Source organism: Macrobrachium nipponense, chromosome 45, assembly GCF_015104395.2.
Source record: "Macrobrachium nipponense isolate FS-2020 chromosome 45, ASM1510439v2, whole genome shotgun sequence".
NCBI classification, from domain to species: Eukaryota; Metazoa; Arthropoda; class Malacostraca; order Decapoda; family Palaemonidae; genus Macrobrachium; species Macrobrachium nipponense.
In genome coordinates this window covers 13783040-13800193 of record NC_061105.1, presented here as the reverse complement: position 1 = coordinate 13800193, position 17154 = coordinate 13783040, and the positions used below count along the sequence as shown (strand labels likewise).

The window sequence follows — 17154 nt, the reverse complement described above, 5'->3', positions numbered from 1 at the left end:
GAGTATGTTCACTGGAATTGGAACTATTTGACCGTAGATATCTGCACGCAATCCGGGTAAGCTGACGGTCGGATCACATATTGCTACATTCTCAATATTAAAAGTAACAATTCTTCGCCTAACTATGAAGAGGAATCGAGGGCAAAGATAAAATTGTTGTTAATAATTAAAAAGTAAATAACGGGATTGTCGGCCTTACGTAGGAATTGTGGATCCAGTGGATGTGATGGGAATACAATTCGTGGCAGAAAGCTTGACCCACGGTGTCCTCGCCCATCATGGCCCAAAGATCTAAGTTGGTCGTGTCCTGTTCCAACTGCAATAACGTACGAATGTATAATATTTATATATATATATATATATATATATATATATATATATATATATATATATATATATACATATATTATATTATATCATCATATATAAATACATATATTATACTTATATATATATAATATATATATATATATTATATATAATTTATATATATATATATCCCATAAAATCGCCACAATATACAGGGTGTCCATAAAGTCCCAGTACCATTCAGAGATAAATACTTGTAATGGTACTGGGACTTTATGGACATCCTGTACATAGAAAGTATGTACTACATTTCAGAGACCGCTGTCTTTCTCTTCAGTAGTTCATGAATGAGGAAAGTTACAGAAAAGACGGGTATAAATACCGCCTTGTCTGTAACTTTTCTCACTCATTACCTACCTGAAGAGAGAGAGACAGACGTCTCTGAAATATAGTACTTTCTTTCTATAATTTGGCGTTTTTACAGGTTCCTTTTATCTGATGGAATTCTGTATTAACAGAACATTTATACCAGTCATATATAATATATATAGATATATATATATATATATATATATATATATATATATATATATATATATATATATAATATATATATGACTGGGAAAACTGTTGTTACAACAGAATTCCATTTGATAAAAGGAGCCCATAAAAACGCCACAATACAGAAAATAAGTCGCATATTTCAGAGACTGTGGTACTGTTTCTCTCTTTTCTGTAACCATTCTCAATCATCACCTACCTGAAGAGACAGACGGTACAGTCTCTGAAATATAGGACTTATTTTCTGTATCTTTTGGTGTTTTTATGAGCTTTTATCATACACATTAAAAAACGTAGTTTTTCTAAAGTTAACTGATAAAAGAAACAGGAAGTAAATTAGTTTTTGTATAAAAGGCAAAAAGCTTTGAAGGTTTTCTGATAGGGGAAGAACTCGTTCAGTTCAATTGAATACAAAAATAAGGGGGGCAGACCTCTCAAAACAAGGTTCTTAAACCTAACTTTCAAAATCCAATTAATTGTTAAATAAAACTATTAGTTATTTTGAAAGCTAATTGGTAAAAGGAGGTTGTTTTTATTTTTTAGGTTTTTAAAGCACACTTTCAAATATGCAAGTTTTAACTCTTAAAAAGTTGTTCAGTTCAGTTGGACAAAATAGAAAAATAAATAAAAGAAAAATTTTTTAAAGGGGGTGTGGGGGGGTTGGGGAGCAGACCTCCTTGACGCAGCGGTTCTTGCACTGGCTGTGGCTCTCGCAACTGTCGATCGTGACAGGGTCCAGCTGGTAGACCATGTACTCGTTATGAGGAGAGGACACGAACACAGCGCATCTGCAGGTCGCAGGTTCGTCTGACCTGCAACAGGGTCGACAGAAAAAGAGGGCTGATTGATTCATCACTAAAAATGGCGTCACAACAAGACGAGAGAGAAGAGAGCACGTCAGTCAGTAACGAATAAGGTGAACATGAACAAAATCTATCTGCATATTAGTAAAATATAACACAGACTCTGCGACTTATGAGGTCACTTTGAAAGGTGTAATAGGAGGAAAGCCTCGCAGTTCCACTATGTTATAACGGGAAGAAAGAGAATATGAACGGACGTGCTGTAAAAGGAATGAAAAGAGTTTTAAGCTAGGGGCCGAAGGAACGCTGCAAAGACCCTTAAGTGATACCTACAGTGCACCGCATGAGGTGCACAGATGGCACTGCCCCTGACGGGGACGAATTGACTATAGATTTATAGCAAAGAATTTTTCAAACCTCGAGGACCTACCTGACGAAGGCGACGCAGAAGAGGACCAGGAGACACCCTACAGAGAACTTCATCTTCGAGACCTGATTTGGGGCCAGTGTGGACCGAGGGTAAGTCTTGGCCTCCTTTTATCGGGTGAGGAAGTTAGGTAACGTCTCTCTCTCTCTCTCTCTCTCTCTCTCTCTCTCTCTCTCTCTCTCTCTCTCTCTCTCTCTCTCTCTCACCAATGTCTCTTTCATCAGGTGCTTTAAAAATAAAACACTCCTGTCAAAAATATTTAGGAACTGTGCGTCAAACCACATTACATAACATTCAAATGGCCACGTAATCTGTAACATGTGCAGTTTTACAACTTATCGAAAGCTCTGAGAGAGAGAGAGAGAGAGAGAGAGAGAGAGAGAGAGAGAGAGAGAGAGAGAGAGATTACATAACACAACCTCTTGCAGTCCATATAAGAAGGCTCCCAAAGGGAGATGCGTCCAGCAACCAGCCAATCAAGCCTCAAAGATGAAGTTTGCTCTGTTGTCCCTCCTCGCGCTCTGTGGCGTCGCCTACGTCAGGTAAAGTTGTCATCAACCTTCTTCTTTTGTCCCGGTACTCCGGGTAACTCTTTAAAACGTAACTCAGACGTCTGGGCCATATTTTTATTTTACACCAAGTGACACGAGGCTTCTGACATGTTTCCTACACTGGATAAGATTCAGACTTATTTTTTTAAACTAAACCAAATTGGTATCATTATGGGAACAGATGGCGTACACCAAGTCAGCTCTAATACCAGCTGGCAGTCTTAAAGTTTTACATACAGAAACAGTTTCGGATAATCAATATTGCTGTTATGACACTACTCAAGAGGCTGGCACTGAATATTTTATACATATCACAATTAATCATTACAACATCTACTTAAAGTTGCATAGCACACTGACATCTAATGCATATTCTAAGTTTCACATAATGTCTTCTTACGAAACATGGCATCAGCCTTCATGATAATCTGCTACAAAACATTTTGTTTTGGCCAAGGACGGCTTCGTCGTTCATAACTACACCACTTTTCATTCATCTTTTCGCTTATGCAGGTCCGACGAACCTGCAACATGTAGATGTGCCCTGTTCGTTTCCTCTCCTCACAACGAATACATGGTCTACGAACTCGCGCCTGTGCCAATCGACTCCTGTGAAAGCCACAAGCAGTGCAAGAACCGCTGCGTCACTGAGGTGAGATTCTACGAGAGTCACAGTTTTAAAATGACCATTTTCTCTGAAACATTCTTCAAAGAAAACGCAAACTTTCAAGTACTTCTTTAAGGGTAACTAATTTAAGATTAGTATTACCGGTTACGACCCTTCAATACTCAAACTTTCTATCAGCAGTTATACCACTAAACCTGTATATCCATTCGCAGCTGAACCAAGACACAAGCAACTTAGATCTTTGGGCTACGATGGGCGAAGATACAGTTGGTCAGGCATTCTGTCACGAACTTTACCGTCATTTCTTCTTCTGGATCCACAACTCTTACGTAAGTCGAATGTTGTGCCGTAAACCTCAAACTTATTTTTGTCTATTATTAGATTCGTTCTTTCTCTCTCTCTCTCGCAATCCTAAATTAACATTTATTCCACCGTTCCAGGTCCACGGATACTACGAGATGTGCGGTGGTCCATGGGAATACACCGGAATCGATTCCCAGCAACCCCTCTGTTGCGATATGGGCCAGCAGGAACACTGCATTGCCTAGACTGAGACACAACACCAAATTTTAAGACCAACATTTTAATCATGTGTATTCCAAGTTATACACCTCATGTGTCACAGAAAATAAATTCAAATGTTGTAAACGTCTAGCTGAATATATTGTTCAAAAAGTGCAGACTTACTTATTTCAATCTTTTCCTTTAAATTGAAAACAAGACCAAGTATATGGTAATTAGCCAAATGGCTTTGTTTTTAGTTTCTCAATATCATGGTTGGAAAACAAACCACTAGCTATACAGAGATTAAGTGCACTTAGTGTCAGCTGCGATGTGGTCTATTTTAATGAGCAAATTTGGACAAAAGATTGGGGATTGGCTTGGAGACTCTATGGAGCAGAGGTGAAGGAACCAAGCCAAAATTACCATTTTCCATCCATTAAGTGAAGTATGCAACGAGAATTTTACAAATGAAATATTTAACCCGGTTTCATTACGCTAAAATGACAGATTACAAAATGCCAAAAATAGTCCGGGGCAAAATATAAATCAATACAACGGATTTCGAAAAGGACAAATCATCACTTTCATTCCCCACTACTTGAGGGCTCCCGAGGTCAACGTTTAATAATAATAATAATAATAATAATAATAATAATAATATAATAATAATAATAATAATAATAATAATAATAATAATAATAATAATAATAATAAAACATTGCAAGTCTCATTGCACGGCTATTTCATCTTTACAATTATGTACAGCTAAATTCATTTGCAAAAAATAATTTTCTGAAATTGAATGTTAACATTACTACAAATATAATCAATAGTAATTATATAAGGCGTATTTCACACACACGCACACACACACACACATATATATACTATACTATATATATATATATATATATATATATATATATATATATATATATGTATTTATGAACAATAAACAATAAAGCTATTATTATTGCATGAATATTGGACATGATTTCGAAGGAGGAGAATAAGTGAAGAAATAAAATTCATTATTATTATTATTCCTGACAGGAAAATTGAACTGGAAGATTAAAAAAAAACTTATGATTTCGTGGGAGGTGAAGAAGTGAAGAAAAAACATTTCCGTTCCGAGCATTCCTCTGAGGCAGAGAGGAATCGTCGTAGAGCCTCACCTCCTCCTCCTCCTCCAGAAGGACAAGTGAAGCCGCAGCTTCGGCTTCAGGAGCGGCCGGAGACACTCTCACCACACCAGCAGCGAAGAAGAAGTAGTAGAAGAAGAAGAAGAAGCAGAATCCATCGGAGCCGAGCCAGCAACCGAATGCGTTCCTCGGATCTTCAAGAAGCGCGGCTCCGAAATCCGAGTCCTGTGTCGGTGGAAGTTTTAAAAACTAGACACTGAGAAAGCAAAAGTCTATGGTCAACATTTCATCATGTTTCAGCTATATTGCATTTTACTTGTGGTACTAGCAATCATCTACGGCAACTTGTACGCTATGATCTTGGACGACTTGTTTCATTTCTGTTGTGGAGTCAGCAGTGGTTTCCGAGTACCTGGTGCTCTTCTTGATACCGCTGTTGATTCCCTCGAACCAGAAATTGTCGTCGATCAGTCCAACAGCAGCTTGACTGCGCCATCTTTTGCCTTCGCCAAACCTCTTGTAGGTTTGGCCTTATTGGCAGCCTTGGCGCTTGCTGTGTGCTGGATGTATGGAATGTCTGAACGAAGATCTGATGAAATGGAAAAATGTATGGAAAGCGAACGTATAGATGAATATGATAGCGAGGATGACGATGAAACCGATATGAGCGAATGTGAGGATGACGAAGAAATGAATTTGAGCGAAAGTGAGGACGACGATGAAATGAATTTGAGCGAAAGTGTGGATGACGATGAAACCAGCATGAATGATAGTGAAGAACACCTTGAATCTGATTTGAGCGAGAGTGAGAATGAACAGGAAACTGATGTGAGCAGAGTGTCTAGACTGGAAGATAGTCTAGAACTGGAAGATCTGGAAGACGGCAACGAGGAACTGGAAGAGACCACCGAAACTGAACAACTGGAAAGTACTGAAGAGGAAGCAGACCTGCCCACACTATATCAAGAACAACCAGATGTAGAAATACAGAGGTTGCAAGAATCCCTGCAAAAGAGTCAGGCCAACGGCACTAGAATGGAACAGCTCTTGAAGGAAGCAGGAACGACGATAGAGCGGATTCAAAGGGAACTTGAGGAAAAGGATATTTTGCTAGAAAAGAGGGCAGACGACACAGCAGCGATGAGTAGAAAAATCGAGGGCATCTGCCTTCAAAAAGAACAAGTTCTGACTGAAAAGCGTCGCCTACAACACGACCTGGAACTGGCTCTAGAACGAGGAGAGAAAGCAGACAACTTTAACAAAGAACTGATGGAGCAAATAGCGTCTCTGGAGAGACGACAAGAGGAGACTGAAAACTTGCTCAAGAAAAGGGACGAAGACGAGACGGAAATGAAAAGGCTCTTCCAGAAAGAGATGGTCGACAAAGAAAGAGATCTGCAGTGCGCTATAGAGAAAGAAACTGAATTGACCCTCAAACTAGAAAAGATAGAAACTTTCAATCAAATTCTTGACGCAGAGAATGAAGATTTGATGAGGCTCGTAGTAGACTACAGGGAGGCCTTAGACCAGAAGGAGAGGAAGGTCGACCATCTGCAAGAATCACTGGCACGTCAAGCGACAGAGTCTGAGAACGACCAAGAGAAATTGACGACTCTGGAAGTGCAAATGACGGCCATTGAAGGCACTGTAGAAGAACTGGAAAACCAACTGATGGCCATTCAAGAGAACCAAGAAGCTCTCCAAGGAAAACTCGAGCTCACTGAATCGGAAAACTCTACACTTAGGGAGGTAGCAGCTGACCTAAAAGATAGAAATTGTGAGCTTGAGAAAAACCTGGCAGTCGAGACCCACAAGAACTTGGTACTAGAAGATCAAGTTCAGTTCCTAGAATCAGTTTTGCGCCAAAAAGAATCTCAGTTGGTCTCTGCATCAGAAACTCTAAATGCAGAAAGAGCAAAAACTGAGATTATGGCACAAGAACTACAAGTGATGAGGAACTGGGTCGCAGAACTAGGAAGGGAGAACGCCACGCTTCAGGATGACGTAATCAAAACCCAACTGAAAATAAATTCACTTCTGAAGTCTTTAAGAAAGGAGAAGCAGAGGAACAGAAATCTCCAGGATGCTCTCCATCATGCGAAGGAGATCGAAAACTTGCTGAAAGAAGAAAAAAAGAGAGGAAATGAGATGGCGACTTCCCTGAGAACCTTCAAAGTAGACCTCAATAACAGGGACCTCCAAATTGAAAACCTCCTAAACATGGAGAAGAAATTGATATGCGAAAAAGAAGAACTTATCGAGGAACTAGGCGTCGCTCTCAGTCACGGCAAGGAACTGGACACCTTACTGGAGGAGGTAGGCCAGAAGGCGACAAAACTCGAAAACAATTTCCAGGAAGAGGTCCAGAAAAGGGAGGACCAATTGAGAGATCTCTTAGACAAAGACGAACAACTCAGAGCTGAAAAGCTAGAGTTGGAAGACAGATTAGAAAATGCTGTCAATCTTCTGATTAAAGAACAGCAGGAAAATGTAAACTGGCAGGAAACGTTACAAGAAAGGGAAAAAGAAGTAGGGATGCTGAGGAAAGATGAAAAAGACCATCAAGAACAGAGGAGGGAGATGGAGAACAAACTGCAGGAATGTGAGAAAGAGCTCCAGCAACTTAGAACGGAATGTGAAAATCTGAAAGAAAATTGGAGGATCCAAGAAGAAAAGATGATAAAGGAACAACAGCGTCTCATGGAGCGCCAAAGGAGACAGCAAGAGGCTCTGAGGGAACAGGACAAATACATGCTAATGACGCTTCTCCACGGGACAGCTCAGAGGAACTTCCATCTGCAGCACATTGCACTGCAACATGGAACTGAAACTCTGGACAGCATCAATGAAAAGGAGAAGCAAGATGAGGACCTGTGGTTGAGGAAGGAGAAACAACACAGGAAATACTGCGATACCCAGCAGGATAGGACCAACTACCCGAAACAGTGGGACGTCCTCACTCAGACGTTGACGGAGCTCACTCATGGAGATTCTGACGAGAACTGTGAGATTTCCGAAAAACCCGATGACAAAACTTGTCATCAAAGCAGTGAAAGATGAGATCTGTAAGATTGAGCCCCCTCAGAGCCGAGATTCGTGAGGAAAAGGAGGACTAAGCCAGCTGCAACACCCACCTAAAAGGCTTACATGAGTGAGTCACGGACTGACTCGACGACCATGGGACTGAGCGCACATCTTCAGCAGCATTGGAGGAACCCCATGATTCCCCCCACCTTCGAAAGCCGTCCCCCCACGGCTTCCCCATCCCCCACGAAGGTGTTCATGGTGGTTGCTCTTATGTTGCTTTGGGTGTGCGTTCAATCCCACGGTCATCGGGCCTTTCTGTGACCCATTCATGTTAGCCCTTTGGTCCCAGTCAGGACGGGCTCAGTAACTGAGTCTGACTGGATGACTTGATTCATTTTCCTGCTGTGGGAAAAACATTTTAACCTAGCCACTGAATTGGGCCGGCTTGCCTGCCAGCCCAATTCAGTGCCGGTCCCAAGCCCGGAAAAATAGGGAGGGTTGGCATCGTCCATAAAATGTCTTGCCATAAACAACGAGAGAGAGGGAGAGAGAGAGAGAGAGAGAGAGAGATAGAATTTGTAAATTAAAACTAGAAGCAGAATGCTACACTTAGGGTTACTGTAGGATTTGGCCTAAAGTCTACAGTGCTTTGCACCTAGCATCCACTTTCTATTGTTTGATATTGATCTGATACATTTCTAAGAATAAACTCCAATGAATAAAAGGTAAATGTTAGGTGCATTGCTTTGAAGACTCTGGGCCTAATACTACGAGTAACTCTAACTGCAGCCTTTAACTGAGTTTATATAAGACGCATATCAGACTAGCTGTGGGTGGTGGGTGTGGGGGGAGGGCTGTTGAAGGCAGTTGGTTGTGACAGTAAGGTTGTGTGTGCAAAGTTGAAGGTAGAGGTTGTGGGTGTAAGTTGTGAAGTAAGAGTTGTGGGTAGAAGCCAAGTGGATGACTGTGGATGTAAGATTGTGGGTAGAGGCCAAGTGGATGACTGTGGTTGTAAGGTTGTGGGTAGAGGCCGAGTGGATGACTGTGGGTGAAAGGTTGTGAGTAGAGGACAAGAGGATGACTGTGGGTGAAAGGTTGTGGGTAGAGGCCAAGTGGATGACTGTGGGTAAAAGGTTGTGAGTAGAGGCCAAGTGGATGACTGTGGTTGTAAGGTTGTGGGTAGAGGCCAAGTGGATGACTGTGGGTGAAAGGTTGTGGGTAGAGGCCAAGTGGATGACTGTGGGTGAAAGGTTTTGAGTGGAGGCCAAGTGGATGACTGTGGGTGAAAGGTTGTGGGTAGAGGCCAAGTGGATGACTGTGGGTGAAAGGTTGTGAGTAAGAGCCAAGTGGGATGACTGTGGGTGAAAGGTTGTGGGTAGAGTCAATTGTGGATGACTGGGTGTTTTGGTAAGGTTGTGGGGTAGAGGCCAGTGGATGACTGTGGTAAAAGGTTGTGGGGTAGGGGACCAAGTGGATGACTGTGGGTAAAGGTTTTGAATGAGTAGAGGCCGAAGTGGTGTGGGTTACTGTGGTTTGTAAGGTTGTGGGTAGGGATGCCAAAGTGGATGACTGTAAAGGTTTTAAAAGGATGTGGGTAGGGGCCAGTGGATGACTGTGGGGTGAAAGGTTGTGGGTAGGAGGCCAAGAATGCAAAGGTTGGGGTAAGGCCAAGTGGATCGTGAAAGTGTAGTGGGCCAAGTGGTGGGGGAACGGTTGGGTTGAAAGTGGAGGCCAATGATGACTGTGGGTAAAAGGATGTGGGTAGGGGCCAAGTGGATGACTGTGGGTGAAAGGTTGTGGGTAGAGGCCAAGTGGATGACCTGGGGAGTGTAAGGTTGTGGGTAGAGGCCAGTGGATGACCTTGTGGGTGAAATGGTGTGGGTAAAGGGCCAATTGGATTACGTGGGTGAAAAGTTGTGGGTAGTAGGCCAGTTGGATGACTGTCCTTGGGTGTAAGGTTTTGTGGGTAGAGGCCCAAGTGGATGACTGTCCGGTGTAAAGAATGTGGGTAGATGCCCGAAAAGTGGATGACTGTGGGTGTTTAAACCAGGTTGTGGGTAAAAGGGAGAGGCCAGTGGATGACTGTGGGTGTAAGATTGTGGTAGAGGCCAAGTGATGACTGTGGGGTGAAAGGTTGGGGTAGAGGCCAAGGTGTGGGCTAGAGTTCCAAGTGGAATGACTGTGGGTGAAGGTTGTGGGTAGAGGCCAAGTGGAATGACTGTGGTGAAAGGTTGTGGGTAGAGGCCAGTGGATGACTGTGGTGAAAGTTGTGGGTAGAGGGCCAAAGTGGATTTGACTGTGGGGTGAAAGTTGTGGGTAGAGGCCAATTGGGTGACTGGTGGGTGAAAGGGTTGTGGGTATAGGCCAAAGGTGGAGACTGTGGGTGAAATTGTAAGATGGTGGTAGCCGGCCAAGGTTGGATGGACTGTGGGTTTGAAGGTTGTGGGTAGAGGCCAGTGCATGACTGTGGGTGAAAGGTTTGTGGGTAAGAAGGCAAAGGAATGGGCCTGTGGGTGGTTGAAGGTTTGTGGGTAAGGCCAAGTGGATGACTGTGGGGTAAAGGTCGTGGTAATGTGGGGTAAAGGCCAAGTGGATGACTGTGGGGGAAATTGGAAGGTTGTTGGGTAGAAGGCCAAGTGGATGACTGTGGGTGAAAAAAGGGTTGTGGGTACCAGACCAAGTGGATGACTGTCGGTGTAATGTTTGGGTAGAGGCCAAGTGGGATAAACCTGGTGGGTGTAAGATTGTGGGTAAAGGCCAAGAGTGGAAATTGAAGTGGGTGGGGTAATTTGTGGGTAGAGGCCAAGTGGATGACTGTGGGTGAAAGGTTGTGGTAAGGCCAAGTGGATGAAACCTGGTGGGGTGGGGAAAGGGTTGTGGGTAGAGGCCAAGTGGATGACTGTGGGTGAAAGGTTGTGGGTAGAGGCCAAGTGGATGACTGTGGGTGAAAGGTTGTGGGTAGAGGCCAAGTGGATGACTGTGGGTGGAACTGTTGGGTTTGGGTAGAGGCCAAGTGGATGAACTGTGGGAAATTGTAAGGATGTGGGTAAGAGGCCAAGTGGATGACCTGTGGGTGGAAAGGTTGTGGGTTTAAAGAAGGCCAAGTTGGATGGACTGTGGGGGAAATGTAAGATTGGTGGGTAAAGGAAGGCCAATTGGTATGAAACCTGTGATGTAAATTGTGGGTAGAGGCCGCAAAGTTGGATGACTGTGGGTGAAAGGGTTTGTGGGGTAAGGAAGGCCAAGTGCCAAATGGACTGTGGGTGAAAGGTTGTGGGGTAGAGGCCAAAAAGGATGACCTGGTGGGGAAAGGTTTGTGGGTATAGGCCAAGTGGAATGAAACCTGGTGGGGTGTAAAGGTTGTGGGTATAGGCCTACTGGATGACTGTGGGTGTAAGATTGTGGGTAGAGGCCAAGTGGATGACTGTGTGTGTAAGGTTTTGGGTAGAGGCCAAGTGGATGACTGTGGGTGAAAGGTTGTGGGTAGAGGCCAAGTGGATGACTGTGGGTGAAAGGTTGTGGGTAGAGGCCAAGTGGATGACTGTGGGTGAAAGGTTTTGGGTAGAGGCCAAGTGGATGACTGTGGGTGAAAGGTTGTGGGTAGAGGCCAAGTGGATGACTGTGGGTGAAAGGTTGTGGGTAGAGGCCAAGTGGATGACTGTGGGTGAAAGGTTGTGGGTAGAGGCCAAGTGGATGACTGTGGGTGAAAGGTTTTGGGTAGAGGCCAAGTGGATGACTGTGGGTGAAAGGTTGTGGGCACAGGCCAAGTGGATGACTGTGGATGTAAGATTGTGGGTAGAGGCCAAGTGGATGACTGTGGGTGAAAGGTTGTGGGTAGAGGCCTAGTGGATGAACTGTGGATGTAAAATTGTGGGTAGAGGCCAAGTGTGACTGGGGTGAGGTTGTGGGGTAGAGGCCAAGTGTGACTGTGGATGTAAGATTTGTGGGTAGAGGCCAAGTGGATACTTGTGGGAAAGGTTGTGGGTGAAGGCCAAGTGGATGGGAACTGTGGGTGGAAAGGTTGTAGAGGCCAAGTGGATGACTGTCCGTTAAGGTTTTTGGGTAGGTGGGTAGGCAGTGTTGACCTGGTGAGTATTGTGGTAGAGGCTTTACAAGATGGATGACGTGGTGAAAGGTTGTTGGTAAATGGCCAAGTGATGACTATGTGAAAGGTTGTGGGTAGAGGCCAAGTGGATGACTGTGGGTGAAAGGTTGTGGGTAGAGGCCAAGTGGATGACTGTGGGTGAAAGGTTTTGGGTAGAGGCCAAGTGGATGACTATGGGTGAAAGGTTGTGGGTAGAGGCCAAGTGGATGACTGTTGGGTGAGGTTGTGGGTAGAAGGCCAAGTGGATGACTGTGGGTGAAAGGTTGTGGGTAGCCAAGTGGATGACTGTGGATGTAAGATTGTGGGTAGACCGGCCAAAGGTGTGACCTGTGGGGTGAACGGTTGTGGGTAGAGGCCAAGTGGATGACTGGGGATGGGTGGAAAGGTTTATTGGTAGAGGCCAAGTGGATGACTGTGGAAATGTAAAGATTGTGGTAGAGGCCGGAAGTGGATGATCTGGGTGGGTGTCAGTTTTTGGGGTAGAGGCCACGTGGATGACTATGGGTTGGAAAGGTTGTGGGTAAAGGAGGCCAAGTTGGATTACTGGGTGGGTGAAAGTTATGGGTAGAAGGGCCAAGTGGGATTGACTGTTGGGTGAAAGGTTGTGGGTAAGAGGCCAAGTTGGATGGGACTGTGGGATGTCGATTGGTGGGTATAGGACCAAGTGGATGACTGTGGAATGTAAGATTTGTGGGTAGAAGGGCCAGTGGCCTGATGTGGGTGAAAGGGTTGGTGGGTAAGGCCACGTGGATGCCTGTGGGATTGTCGAAATTTGGTTAGGGAGGCCAAGTGGAATGACCCGTGGATGTAAGGATTGTGGGTAGAGGCCAGTGGATGACTGTGGGTTAAGGTTTTGGGTAGAGGCCAAGTGGATACTGGGTGAAAGATTATGGGTAGAGGCCAATTGGATGACTGTGGGTGAAACAAGGTTTGGGTAGGGGAGGACAAGTGGATGACTGCTGGGTGAAAGGTTGTCGGTATAGGCCAAGTGGATGACTGTGGATTTGTAAGATTGTGGGTTAAATAGGCCAAGTGGATGAACTTGTGGGTGAAAGGTTGTGGGTAGAATCCCAAGGGGGGGGTCTTTGGATGACTTTGGGTGTAAAGGTTTTGGGTAAGGAGGGCCCAAGTTGGAGTGACTGTGGGTGAAAGGTTGTGGGTCGAGGCCAAGTTGGATGACTGTGGGGTTGAAATGGTTGTTGGGTAGAGGCAAAGTGGGATGACTTGTGGGTGTGTTGGTTGGGGTAGTAGGCCAAGTTGGATGAACTGTCGGTGTAATGTGGGTGGAGGCCGAAGTGGATGACTGGTGGGTGAAAGGTTGTGGGTATGGAGGCCAAGTGGATGAACTGTCGGTTGGAATTTGGGTGGGTAGAGGCCAAGTGGATGTAAGGTGGGTGGGGGGGTAGGGTGGGGGGGGGGAAACGGATGTGGGTAAGAGGAACAAAGTGGATGACTGGTCGGTGTAATGTGGGTTATAGGCCAAGTGGATGACTGTTGGATGTAAGATTGTGGGTAAAGGCCATGTGGATGACCTGGTGGGGTGGTTGGTTGTGGGTAACGCCAAGTGTGGATGACTGTGGGTTGAAACAGGTTTGTGGGTAAAGAGACCTAGTTGATGGACTTGGGGTGGGTGAATGGTTGTTTGGTAGAGGTCCAAGTGGATGACTGGTGGGTCAAAGGTTTGGGTAAAGGTTAAGTGTGATAGGCCAAGTGTAAGGACTGTAAGGATTTGTTGGGTAAGGCCAAGTGGATGGCTGTAGGTTGAAATGGTTTGTGGGCGTAAACAGGCCAAGAAGTGGATGACTGTGGATGTAAGATTGTGGTAGAGGCCAAGTGGTAATGACTGGGGTGGGTGAAAGGTTGTGGGTAGAGGCCCAAGTGGATGACTGTGGGTGAAAGGTTGTGGGGTAGAGGACCAAGTGGATTGATCTGTGGTGAAAGGTTTGTGGGTATAGGCCAAGTGGATGACTGTGGGTGTGGAAGGTTGTGGGTATAGCCTAGTGGATTACTGTGGGTGTGTAAGATTGTTGGTTAAGGCCAAGGCCGGTTGGATGACTGTGTGTGTCAAGGTTTTTTTTGTGATAAAGTCCAAGTGGATGAACTGTGGGTGAAATAGGTTGTGGGTAGAGACCAAGTGGATGACTGTGGGTGAAAGGTTTGTGGGTATTAGGCCAAGTGGATGGACTGTGGGTGTAAGATGTTTTGGGTATAAGGCCAAGTTGGATGACTGTGGGTGAAAAGGTTGTGGGTAGAAGGCCAAGTGATGATTGTGGATGTAAGATTGTGGTAGAGCCAAGTGGTGACTGTGAAGTGAAAGGTTGTTGGTAGAGGCCAAGTGGATGACTATTGGTTGAAAGGTTGTGGGTAGAGGCCAAGTGGATGACTGTGGGTGAAAGGTTGAGAGGTAGAGGTGCCCACGTGGATGACTGTGGTGAAAGGTTTTGGGGGAGAGGGCCAAGTGGATGACTGTGGGGTGAACGGTTGTGGGTAGAGGCAGTGGATGACTGTGGATGTGATTGTGGGTAGAGGTCAGGGTTGATGACTGTGGGGTAAAAGGTTGTGGGTAGAGGCCTAGTGGACTGACTGTGGATCTAAGATGTGGTAAGGCAAGTGGAATGACTGTGGGTGAAAGTTGTGGGTAAGGCCAGTGGATTGACTGTGGATGTAAAAGTTGTGGTATAGGGCAATTGGAAATGACTGTGGGTGAAAGTGTGAGAGGCCAAGTGGGATGACTGTGGGTGAAAGGTTGTGGGTAAAGAGGGCCAAGTGATGACTGTGGTTTGAGTGGGTGGTAGAAAGGCCAGTGGATGAAACTGTGAGAAAGGTGTGGGTAGAGGCCAAGTGGATTGACCTGTGGGGTTAAGGTTTTGTGGGTTTATAAGGCCTGGGGGTGGAAATTTTGACCTGTGGTGTATGGGAAATTGTGGGTAGAGGCCAAGTTGGATGCTGTGGTGAAAGGTTTTGGGTAATAGGCCAAGTGGGATGACTGTGGGTGAAAGGTTGTGGGTAGGAGGCCAAGTGGGATGACTGTGGTGAAAGGTTGTGGGTTAGAGGCCAAGGTGGATGACTGTGGGTGAAAGGTTTGGGTGGAAGGCCAAGTGGATAACGTGGGTGAAAAGGTTGTGGGTATAGGCCAAGTGGATGACTTGGATGTAAGGATTGTGGGTAGAGGCCAAGTGGATGACTGTGGGAAAGGTTTTGGAAAGGTTGGTGGGGAGTAAAGGACCAAGTGGAATTACTAAATTTTGGTGAAAGGTTGTTGGGGTAAATTTTAGGCCAAGTGGATGACGTGGGTGTAAGGTTTTTGGTAGAGGCCCAAGTGGATGACTGTGGGTGAAAGGTTTTGGGTAAGAGGCCAAGTGGATGACGGTGGGTAAAGGTTTGTTGGGTAGAGGCCAAGGGATGACTGTGGAAATTTTGGTAAGATTGGTGGGTAAGAGGCCCAAGTGGATGACTGTGGGGTTGAAAGGTTGTGGGTAGGAGGCCAAGTGGATGACTGTGGATGTTATAAGAATTTTGGGTAAAGGCCAAGTGGATGACTGTTGGGTGGAAAGGTGTGGGTAAGGCCAAGTGGATGGACTGTGGAAATGTAACCGATTGTGGTAAAGGAGGCCAAGTTGGATGACTTGTGGGGTGAAAGGTTGTGGGTAGAGGCCAAGTGGATGACTGTGGGTTGGTTTAAGGTTTGGTAGGGAGGCCAAGTGGATGACTGTGGGTGAAGTTTTGTGGGTTAGAGGCCAAAGGTGGATGACTGTGGGTGAAAGGTTTTGGGAGAGGCCCAGTGGATGAACGTGGTGAAAGGTTTGTTTTTGGGTAGAGGCCAAGTGGATACTGTGGGTGTTTGAAAGGTTGTGGGTAAGAAAAGGTTACCCGGTGGAATTTGACTGTGGTGTTGAAAGGTTGGGTAGAGGCCAAAGTGGATGACTGTGGGTGGAAGGTTGTGGGTAGAGGCCAAGTGGAATGACTGTGGATGTAAATTGTGGGTAGAGGCCATGTGATGATTGTGGGTGAAAGGTGGTGGGTAAGGGCTATGTGGATGAAACCGTGGGTAAAGTGTGGAAGTAGAGGCCAAGTGGATGACTTGTGGTTAAATGTGGGGTTAGGCCCAAGTGGATGACTGGGTGGGTTTTGGGAGTATTGTGGGTAAAGGCCAAGTGCATGACTGTCGTGTAAATGTGGGTAGAGGCCGAAGTGGATGACTGTGGGTGAAAGGTTGTGGTCCAAGTCCAAGTGGATGACTGGTGTGAAAGGTTTGTGGGTAGAGCCTAGTGAAATTTTGACTGTGGGTAAAGGAAAGTGGGAGTAGAGGCCAAGTGGATGACTGTGGGAAATTTGGGAAAGATTTTGGGTGGGTAGAGGCCAAGTGGATGACTGTCGGTGTAAGATTGTGGGTAGAGGCCAAGTGGATGACTGTGGATGTAAGATTGTGGGTAGAGGCCAAGTGGATGACTGTGGGTGAAAGGTTGTGGGTAGAGGCCAAGTGGATGACTGTGGGTGAAAGGTTGTGGGTAGAGGCCAAGTGGATGACTGTGGCGGTGTAAATGTGGGTGGTTAGAGGGCCAAGTGGATACTGTGGAAATTGTAAGATTGTGGTAGAGGCCAAGTGGATGACCTGGTGGAATGTAATGATGTAGAGGCCAAGTGGATGACTGTGGTGGAATTGTGGGGTAGAGGCCAGTGGATGACTGTGGGAAATGTACCGATTGTGGTAGGAGGCCAATGGATGACTGTCCGTGGTAAAGGTGTGGGTAGAGGCCAGTGGATGACTGTGGGATAAGATTGTGGGGTAAGGCCAAGTGGATGACGTGGTGGAAAAGGTGGGTGGGGAGAGGCTGTGGGAAATGACCTTGGTGGATGTAAAGGTTTTTGGTAGAGGCCAAGTGGATGACTGTGGGTGAAAGGTTGTGGGTAGAGGCCAAGTGGATGACTGTGGGTGTAAGGTGGGTAGAGGCCAAGTTTGATACTTGTGGGTGAAGGTTGTGGTAGAGGCCACGTGGATGACTGTGGATAAGAAAAGGTTGTGGGTAGAGGCCAAGTGGATGACTGTGGGTGAAAGGTTGTGGGTAGAGGCCTAGTGGATGACTGTGGGTGAAAGGT

The 17154-nt window shown here is 45.6% G+C and overlaps 3 protein-coding genes across 3 annotated transcripts in view; 2 read left to right on the top strand and 1 right to left on the bottom strand.

The window, feature by feature from the left end:
* Nucleotides 1-2156, bottom strand: part of LOC135214174 (uncharacterized) — a 2980-nt gene extending 824 nt beyond the window's left edge. The window contains exons 1-3 of the mRNA XM_064248243.1: nucleotides 2104-2156; nucleotides 1544-1682; nucleotides 200-307 (exon numbers count right to left, since the gene is read on the bottom strand). Coding sequence (XP_064104313.1) covers nucleotides 200-307; nucleotides 1544-1682; nucleotides 2104-2156 — 300 coding nt within the window. The remainder of the gene's footprint in view (nucleotides 1-199; nucleotides 308-1543; nucleotides 1683-2103) is intronic.
* Nucleotides 2157-2541: 385 nt separating this feature from the next.
* Nucleotides 2542-3956, top strand: LOC135214101 (uncharacterized). Its single transcript, XM_064248203.1, has 4 exons — nucleotides 2542-2642; nucleotides 3165-3303; nucleotides 3492-3608; nucleotides 3720-3956. The coding sequence occupies exons 1-4, from the start codon at nucleotides 2590-2592 to the stop codon at nucleotides 3825-3827; spliced, it is 417 nt and encodes a 138-aa protein (XP_064104273.1). The 5' UTR covers nucleotides 2542-2589; the 3' UTR covers nucleotides 3828-3956.
* Nucleotides 3957-5279: 1323 nt separating this feature from the next.
* LOC135214173 (trichohyalin-like) lies at nucleotides 5280-7985 on the top strand. The gene has a single exon (XM_064248242.1). It carries the CDS (start codon nucleotides 5280-5282, stop codon nucleotides 7983-7985), a length of 2706 nt encoding a protein of 901 aa, XP_064104312.1.
* The last annotated feature ends 9169 nt before the right edge of the window (nucleotides 7986-17154 follow it).

Excerpts from the sequence above, each read along its gene's own strand:
- LOC135214101 (XM_064248203.1), top strand. The coding sequence starts at position 2,590 with ATGAAGTTTGCTCTGTTGTCCCTCCTCGCGCTCTGTGGCGTCGCCTAC. Across the intron at positions 2,643-3,164 it reads TGTGGCGTCGCCTACGTCAG|GTCCGACGAACCTGCAACAT; the intron begins GTAAAGTTGTCA and ends TCGCTTATGCAG. Across the intron at positions 3,609-3,719 it reads TCTGGATCCACAACTCTTAC|GTCCACGGATACTACGAGAT; the intron begins GTAAGTCGAATG and ends CCACCGTTCCAG.
- LOC135214173 (XM_064248242.1), top strand. The coding sequence starts at position 5,280 with ATGATCTTGGACGACTTGTTTCATTTCTGTTGTGGAGTCAGCAGTGGT.